This window comes from Anarhichas minor, unplaced genomic scaffold (assembly GCF_050575085.1).
Source record: "Anarhichas minor isolate MPS153535 unplaced genomic scaffold, ASM5057508v1 ptg000007l, whole genome shotgun sequence".
Taxonomy (NCBI): Eukaryota; Metazoa; Chordata; class Actinopteri; order Perciformes; family Anarhichadidae; genus Anarhichas; species Anarhichas minor.
The window spans coordinates 17,429,791-17,438,761 of record NW_027466453.1 but is presented as its reverse complement, the minus strand read 5'-3'; the positions used below and the strand labels follow the sequence as shown (position 1 = coordinate 17,438,761).

The following is an 8,971-nucleotide window of genomic DNA, read 5'->3' as shown; positions in this document are numbered from 1 at the left end:
TGAAGAATTTACAAACACGAACAACCCTCTTCATCACAGGACATAAATATGTATTATTCAGCTGATAAAATGGCACTTTTAGAGGCTTTAGGAGAGCGGTGGGGGTGAGAGGAAGGCTAAGGGTCTTTTCTGGTCTGTTAGCAGCCTCTGCTGGCCCTGGATGTGTCACATACAGAATCAAGGGGTGATGTATATTATCAACACTCACCTTGTTTGTAATGACAAGGAGAGTGAAATGGTATCTTTGACATATTGTGTTTCGGCTGAAACATATTAAACCACATATTTTACAGTAGATGGGACACTTAGCTCTCCAAAAACAAAAAATACATTAGGCCAAATAGATTTGAACACATAAGAGTTTGGGAATTCAACAACTCAACATGTAAATTATTCATCCTGTCACAACCTTCGTTGTTTCAGCCAAAATATAGGGTAACACTAAGCTGACAGGCAACCCAAAATAGTAATCAGAACCTCTTTGATTTGCAAAGAAGAAAATGCACAAGAAGTTGCTGTTGACAAGTAACAAGACAGCAGCACACATACAGATCTGGTTCAATAAAGAAGTACAGAAAACACCAAAATGTTAAAAAATAATAATTCAAAGCCTAATACTGTTCCTGTGCAGTAGCACCGGCAATAACAGATGACAAGATGAACATGTTCAGAAACGGACAGAAGTGAAAAATAAAGTAATTTGACATGTATTGAGTGGGAGGCTATGCATAAACAAACAAGCATGCAAAGTAGGTCAGCACATACCTTAAATAGCTGTGTGTATGGAGGAATGGGTTGGAGTGGTAAAGCAGACTTTTAGCTTGAGACACACGTTTGATAAAACCTGGTTGAAACTCGAAAAATATATATAATGCAAATCTTAAAATTCAAGGAACATGGGGGAAAAAAGGTGAAATTAATGATTAATGATGAATTGTAATGTGTTGTTCTACTTAGTTAGACTGCGGCTACAAAAGCTCCCAAATCAGCATTTGAAAACTCTGCTAAAAAATGTAAAGAATAAACGATTAACATGTCATATATTTTAAAGACTTTTATTATGAAAAGCTCTCCGGAACTGCTCAGTTGTAGTAGCTTAGTACACTTTACATTGTCTTCCGGTGCATATTTCTGTCAAAATGACCCGTCCACTTCCATTTAAAATTGCAGTTGTTTCTACTGTTTTGTTTTTCGTATGCACGAATTATGTATACTGTAATAACGGCAGAAGGGTAAGTGTGAAATTGTATTAATTCAACCCTCGCATTTGACTGCCGTTAAGCGGAAGCTGCACCTGTTAGCTATGGGATTAGCATTAGCTTTGGACCCGGTGAATGCTAACGGTAACGTTATATCTTCTATTTGTATTACCAGGTTGGCGATGTCATGGACACTGAATTCAGTGGTTTCTCCGTACCACTTGAGCACTCATTTGAAGTTGGTGAGGAGGTGTTATTTTTGATTATTATGGTTTATAGTGCGTTATTGCTAATGTTGTTAAGCTAACGTTAACTAAGCAGCCTTGTGCTAACACTACAGAACGGAGACATTACACTTCAAAAGTCTGTCAGTTGAATCATTTTTATCAATCGATGAATTAATTATATGTGGTTAACTGCCAACGTATCTAACTCTGCATGTAACATGACAGTCAACTGCAACAATTTACATTCTGAGCATCTATATCTGATAGACCTTTATCACAGCAGACATGTTGACTAGTCGCAGCAGGAAAGGCTCAGGTGAAAGTGATATCATTAACGATGGCACAGCTGCATTGAAGGTAAGCTAGTAAGTAAGCAAGTAAGCTATTGCATTGCGCCAGCATGCACAATACCAGGACCTCCCTTAAGTGGACTGCAGCCCTCATTAGTGATATTAAATAAACCAGCACGTTCCCCACTGTTTTAATGTCAAAGTATCTGCTGTGAAAAAGGTCCATTCGGGTATTCATCCATGCTATCTGCTTTGCTCTTACTGTCTGTCTGTCCGCATTGTTTCAGATGATATAGCAAAGTTTCGAGTGCGTGGAGCGCTGGTGTTAAAAGCTGGAAGGGAGCCCAGCGTCTCACTGACTCAGAGTCAGCTATCGGAGGAAGACAGAACCAAACTAAAGGTGAGATGTGATACGGTTTGAAGGGTGTGGACGGAGGAATACTGTAGTTGGTTGTGTCCAAAATAAAGATGACCACAATTACACTGAGATTGTTGGATTCCTCATTTTCCAACAACAAATGTAAGGGCTTTTTGGGACCATTACGCTCATGGACGACCACAGACCATTTGCTCTGATCATTGATAAACAGATTTGAGAGCCAGAGTTCGTACAAAAGGACTTGAGTGTGATCAGGATGGCATAACGTCTGTGTTTGTTTTGTGCTTCAGGAAGTGGCTGCAGTGGACGGTCTGTACAGAATCCGAGTGCCTCGTGTCTTCCTGCAGGCAGACAGACAGACCGAGCGGCAGATGGAAGGTTACCTCACAGCATTTGTCAGAGCCGTATGTATTTCACTTCTCTTCACCAGGAAATAATGTTCAATTGCTCAACAAGCTTGTATTATGGAACTGAGAGATAATAAGTACATGAAGAGCTTCATCAGTAAAAATCGATCTGCTCTATGTAAGACATGTGCAATTACGGGACTACTTTATCAAATAATGGTGTTTTAAGGTCTCTCTAATTAAATGTCTCATTTCATCTTTGGTATTTTTAGTACATTTGTTTTGACTTAAAATATTTCAATGTTTTTCTTGTTGGCTTACAAGTTTATAATTGTCTCAGAGCCTTATTATAAAAGCTAACACATTTACATGTTTGGTCTTTTATATTTTATTATTGGTCATTATAAATCAAAGGTACTAAAGGTTGGGTAAAGATTTAGCTCCAGATGTACATTTATCCTAGAGGGGACATTTCAAATTGTTTTGTTTATGAACAAGAGTATGGCTCATCTGATAACTAATATCTTTTGACTGAACCTACTAGCTTTATGTTTTGGTGAGCCAAAGACAATTTTCCACTCTGATGTACATGATGCCAAAAACACGTATTTAATTTAGTAATAATCAATGTTTCAGTATTCTATTCTAAGCCGTGTGTAGCTAGAGAACCAGAATGACATGCAAGAATAGATATTCATTATGTCTTGTGTCTAACCAGCCTAAGTTAATTCAGATTGAGGGCTCTTCTAAAATGTAATATCGATCTGTTGGATGAAGCGGCATCACATCCCCGTGATATGAATGTGAGCGATACTAACTCGGTCTACCATGAACCTCTGTCCTGCTCCTCAGTGCGCCATGGTGGAGTCCCATCTGAGCGACGTCATCTCCCTCCACACCGACGTCTCTGGTTACGTCATCGGTGTTTCCATAGTGACGTTTCCCGGGGCCTGCCGGGGCACGGAGGTGGAGGATGAAGTCGACCTCGAGGTGTTCAACACCACGCTCAGCGTCATGGCTCCCGTCAATGCACCGGGGTCAGTCCTAAATGATGAATTTGCTCATTTTTGTTTTTTTCCGTTTTTCTTCCTTTTCAATCTCCACTGCTTGATGAAGCTTGACTGCTCATGGCAGCATCTCTAACTGTCTGTGCATTAGTGAAATCCTCTCGGGTAGCTGTCTCGGATGTCTTTGATTCCGTTTTATTTGCCTTGGCGTAGCAGCTCTACACCATCTCCCCGTGGGGAGAACAAGTCTCTCCGCACTCTTCTGCCTTTCATACACACTTTCTGTTTCCGGGTTTGTTTGAATTCTAATTGCCAACTTTCTTCCAGACCTGAGACGGCTCTGTTCGTCGAACGAATGGAACAAGAAACTGAGAAGAAAGGGAAGAATCCACAAGAGCAGAAATCTTTCTTTGCTAAATATGTAAGTACTCTTACTGAAAACTGCTGATAAGCCCAATAAGCGGTGCCTGAAGATATACTCACTGCCTTTGGTAATTGGGCTCTGATGATTGTAATGGTCCGTATAGTTTATGGATACATGAAAATGCTTATTCAGCTCCTTCTTTTTTCCCCATCAGTCTTAACTTTTTCTATGCATGTGTTTTAAAATGTAGTATACAGGGTGCATCAATACTTCAGTGCGAGGTTTTATTTTTCTTCTATTTCATTTGTCAATATTTGTGGCAGAAACGTAGCGACAGGGAAAATCCTGTTTGTATATCAGGGGTCTCCAAACGTCGTCCTCTGAGAGCTAGATTGACAAAATGAAAGTGGTCTAGATCTACTCACAGCACCAAGTGTCACATCACCGATAGCAAACGTAGTGTCTGTCGTACTTTTATGGTCCTTTAGTAACGATTCAGTCACTTAAAGCAGGGCCTCTGTTACGTTCCCTGCCTGGACGAAGGGTTTTTGTGTGTCGTTAGGATGTGCGACACTAAACGAAGCCTCTGTTGCTGCGTTGGTCCTCGTCAGTTTGGTAACAGAGACTTCACCTTCTCTGTATGTAGACTGCTACCAGACGGCGTTGTGTCGAATACTGTTTTCATGTCTGTGTTCCTCCCTAACCTGAACCTGAACCGACCATTATCCCCAACTACCAGGGGCGGGGGGGCACTATTTAACAGGGGAACAGAGTTCAACGAAACACCGGAAAGTCCGTTTGTGTTGTTACCTGTTACCCATTCCTCATGAAAGTGGTATATATTTATATTTGTGCCTTTTACTGGACAGTCTGTTCTTTAGGTGTGCTCTTGTTAGTCTAACATTACCTTCTGTTGCAGCATCACTGGTTTAACCAAACTTGTGAGCAGCGTAACTTGTTTAACTGATGGCTGATTGGAGAATAATCATTTTGTGTTCTAAAATGTACATTTTCTCTGAACCTTTAGCGAACCCCTCTGAAGCGGGTAGCGTTACTTGTTGGGAGGCCCCTGGTGTATATGTTAAATGATCTTGTCAGAATACAGGCTATACGTTGCTTCGTCTTCTTTACTTTCACACCATAAACAAAATTGTACCAGATCCCCCTTTTTAGGTCTTGGGGCCCAAAAGGGGGTCTGCACCAGAGCTTGACAGCTGCCTCTGTACTGCTGCTGTCACAGTCAGCAGAGATCATTCTGCCCTCAACGTTCAAGTTCAAACTTTGGTAACGTGTATATTTGTCATCTTTGTGATATTTGGAGCTGTCGGCTGGAGTGAGCTCCACGTCTTTGAAACGCCGGGCCTGTGTGCTATCGCCGGCCTCCCCCGAGCGCCTCCTATGATCGCTGTGCTTGTCTTGTATATCTTGCTGTGTTCAGTGACCTGTGTTGACTCTGTGCTGTGTTCAGTGACCTGTGTTGACTCTGTGCTGTGTTCAGTGGCAGTGTGTTGACTCTGTGCTGTGCTGTGTTCCAGTGGTATTTGATTCTGGGAGGTGCAATCTTCCTCATGGTCACCAACTCAGCACAGCCCCCAGCAGGGGGAGGCAGAGAGCAGAGCTGATTCCCACTGAAGTACTGTTTCTTTACTTGTGGCTTGTTCTGTCCCCTCCTCCTCTGTCAACTGATCTATTTAACTTCTACACGACTAATTGAAACCAACCACTTTGTTTCCCACACTTTCCCTGGTTTTTCCAGAGTCAGTGCCAAATACATTCCAGACTTGTAACTACCTGAAAAAGCTTAACTTTCTTCTTAATTCAAAAGACATTGTACAAGGAAGCCTCCATGCTATTTAATGTATTTAGTGATTGACTGATTTGTAGCCTTGTGTACTTGTATCATGTTTGTCTTGTTGTCTGTGTTGATTGTAATGTGTGTGGAGATGGATGCCTCGCCCTCTATTGCAAACCAAGTCTACCTACGGGTACAAATAGAAGTAACCCGATGCTAAACCATCAAGAAATCCTAAATCGTAATTGTCAGTGTGAACATGTTGAGCATGTGTTTGGTGTTGACACTGAGATTTCTTCACTTTCTCACCCACTTTTAACTTTTCTTCTGTTCAGAATATAAGTAGAACCTAATCTGGGGAGACCAATCTGGGATGATCTCTGTGATCACAGTAAAGAATTGTTGTCTTTAGAACAACTATTGTTGAATTTACTTCCCTTCTCTTTTCTTTTCTTCTTGTCCTCTCCAGTGGATGTACATCGTGCCTCTCGTTCTCTTCCTCATGATGTCTGGTGCTCAGGACCAATCAGGTGGAGGAGCCGGAGGCGGAGCAGCCAATGGAGGTGGCCGATGATCAACAAGCCAACAGCGTCTGCTTTTTGTTATTGGTGAACATTTCCTGAACAATAGTTCTCTCGAGTAGATTTTGATTGCTGTACATAATGCTATTTAAGTAGGATAAATGTCCGTCACACACAACTTACAACTGTACAGCACAGAGGAGATATTGAGCCCTGCAGATTACACTTTTAATACTAATGTGAAAATAAAGTATTTATTACTTGACCGGCCTTTTCTCTACGTCACTCAGACACTCGGTCCTGTTTTACTCTGAGGCTCAGATTTAGTTGTAATAACAGTGATTAGTGAGGGAAAAACATGTTGTAAAATAATCATGGTTTCAGATGACGATACTCCTATTAATAAACTAAATACATTTACATGAACGTGTAGTCATTGTGGCGATGTTTGTCTTTCAGTGTTTAGTATTTTATTCTGAATGTGAAGACACAATGATTAAAGTCGGCTTTCATTCTGACATTTAACTGGTAAAAACATACTAAGAAAGAAATATACACACTTAATAAACATTTCTGTTGAGATGGTTTGATCTAGTTCCAGTTCTAACTGGCCTGTTCCTCACTGCTGGAGAAAGCAGAACCTCTTCTGTGTGAGTTTGACTCATTTGAACTGGAAAGCCTCCACTCGGCTGTTTAATCCGTTCTAAATCCAGCCAGCGGTTCACCAAGCTGGGATAAAAGCAGCTGCTGCTGTCTCTGAACTAGTGTCAGCTATTGTGGCAGTGTGTATTTAGTTAACACTGTTTATAATATCACCATGTACACAACTATTTTCCAAATACTCCATCCAGATGCTGCTCTCGTCATTTATACAGACCGTTAGCTTCCTGTGCTAAAGCGTCGTCTCTCCCATCCGTGCTTTATCCAGCAGAATCAGACCAGAATATTTACTTGATTTATACATTAAGTGTTGAAATGTTTATTTGATTATTATTTTACAATGACTCATCAAAAGATAGAAATGACAAAACACTTAAAAAGAATTGTAAAATCACAGTGGACCACTAGCCCACAGTCTGCTGCTTTACTTTTTTAAGGAGCCACTCAGGACCTCACCATCTGCTTTCTCATTGCTGTGTTTTAGGTGATTTTTCTGCACAGAAAAAAAAGCAACAAAAGAATAAACTAGGATTGAGCGTCATACCTTTAAGACAGGAGCTGACTTTGATGATTTGAATGCAAGGACAAATGCAAACCAGAATTTGAAGTCCTACAAAAGCAAGCTACTTGTAAACAACATCTAACAGTCCAAACTAAAGTGTGACCACCAGTCCGCCTGGGGTCCTGGCTACACTTCTGGGAGCCAATGTGAACATTGTGTCTTCACTCCATCCTCCTGCCTCCTATCTGTGTTTTATTTAGAATCGTGAGTCAGGAAAAGAGATCACAGATTCAAAACGGCACGGCTTTAGAAACATAATGTCCCAAAATCCTTGTGTCACCATCGCCTGTCCTCTTCCTCATGTCAGCCGGCTGTGTTTAGTCCCCGTGTCAAACTGTGAGGAACATCCTTTTATTTTAGGAGGCTCAGCATTGAGCTTCAACACTTCGATGCCCTCTGGCCTCGTCCAATCACCAGCCAGGCCTTTCTCAGAAAGACCCCACCCAGTCACACGAGCGCCCCGTCCTGCTCTGGGACTGCTTGTGCTGTTTTGCTGTACAACATGAGAAATGGGTGAAAACAACAGCTGAGGGAAACGGGAGAGTTAGACTGAAGCGAGCCAAGTAACATGTTTTGAAGGGGTTTCCTACCAAACGGCGCAGCTGCTTCTTCCTTCTTCAAAAAAAAACTCAACAATCTGAGCAATTCTACTTTCAGCAGAAATACTGATGCATCATGGGAGGCCTATCAGCAGCGACTGTGATGTATGTCCATCTACCAGGAAGCTGGGGGACACGGAGACACAAGATTGTGGTGATCTTTTGGGAATGGAGTCATGTGAGTTAGCGGTCCACTGAGGCCACACATACAGTAAACACATGCTGCTTTCAACAAGTGTAGAAGAGACTGGGCTAAAGTTACATCCACCTAAAAATAACAAGATTATAAGTAAAATGGACGCGATGACAAATGATAGCGTTAAAATGGCATGCGATGGGATTTTAAAAACTGTTGTTCGCAGTAGCTGCATGTTACAAGAGATTACTAAGAGACTCAGTTATGTTTTTGTACATTCTAATGGATAGGATTGCTGTATTGAGGTTTTTTTAACTGTTTAATATCATTTAGGAGGAACCGCTCTGTCACAGCTTCTCCTTGTGCTTCAACACTTCGGCCTCCAGTAACCGTGATGAATCTCTTTATCTACCACATGTAGAGGGTGTGAAGCGTGCTATCTATTCATGGTTACTGACTTTGTCTGCATATCTTTGAAGCAAGTTTGAGTTCATCTACATTTGTGGTATTTGGCCGCCTGATGAATGTTCTCAACCCACGTGCCGGAGTTCCCGTCTCCTCGGATGGTCGAACGACGTCAGAATTTGGGGGCTGTCGACATTCCCAACCCACTTCACGCAGTGATTGCCCAGCTGTGCGAAGGTGAGAGAGTTGGTTTGAACTTCTCTCTCTGGCTCTGTTTTCATTCTTCATCTAACCATTTCTGTCACTTTGAACAATCGAGTGCAACATCAGGAATACCCTCCATGAAACATAGTCGCTACATTCCAATATTTAAACAGTCATCGCGTCTCGCCCCTCACTATGACGTCACCTCGCCCTCTCAAGTGTGGCCGCTTGAAACAACTAGAAACTGTAGAAGTAGTTGAATATCTCCAGCTTAACGTT

General features: G+C 41.7%; 1 protein-coding gene across 2 annotated transcripts; it reads left to right on the top strand.

Annotated features, from left to right (window-relative positions):
• The first annotated feature begins 1,078 nt into the window (after window positions 1-1,078).
• On the top strand, window positions 1,079-6,546 carry emc10 (ER membrane protein complex subunit 10). 2 transcript variants are annotated; one of them, XM_076086311.1, is made up of 8 exons: window positions 1,079-1,232; window positions 1,375-1,441; window positions 2,004-2,116; window positions 2,386-2,499; window positions 3,295-3,479; window positions 3,777-3,870; window positions 5,349-5,446; window positions 6,075-6,546. In XM_076086311.1, exons 1-7 carry the CDS (start codon window positions 1,140-1,142, stop codon window positions 5,433-5,435), a joined length of 753 nt encoding a protein of 250 aa, XP_075942426.1. In that variant the 5' UTR covers window positions 1,079-1,139; the 3' UTR covers window positions 5,436-5,446; window positions 6,075-6,546. The 2 variants fall into 2 exon arrangements, with proteins under 2 accessions (XP_075942426.1, XP_075942425.1); XM_076086310.1 differs by lacking the exon at window positions 5,349-5,446.
• Window positions 6,547-8,971: the final 2,425 nt, after the last annotated feature.

Excerpts from the sequence above, each read along its gene's own strand:
- emc10 (XM_076086310.1), top strand. The coding sequence starts at position 1,140 with ATGACCCGTCCACTTCCATTTAAAATTGCAGTTGTTTCTACTGTTTTG. Across the intron at positions 2,117-2,385 it reads AAGACAGAACCAAACTAAAG|GAAGTGGCTGCAGTGGACGG; the intron begins GTGAGATGTGAT and ends TTTGTGCTTCAG. Across the intron at positions 3,871-6,074 it reads AATCTTTCTTTGCTAAATAT|TGGATGTACATCGTGCCTCT; the intron begins GTAAGTACTCTT and ends TGTCCTCTCCAG.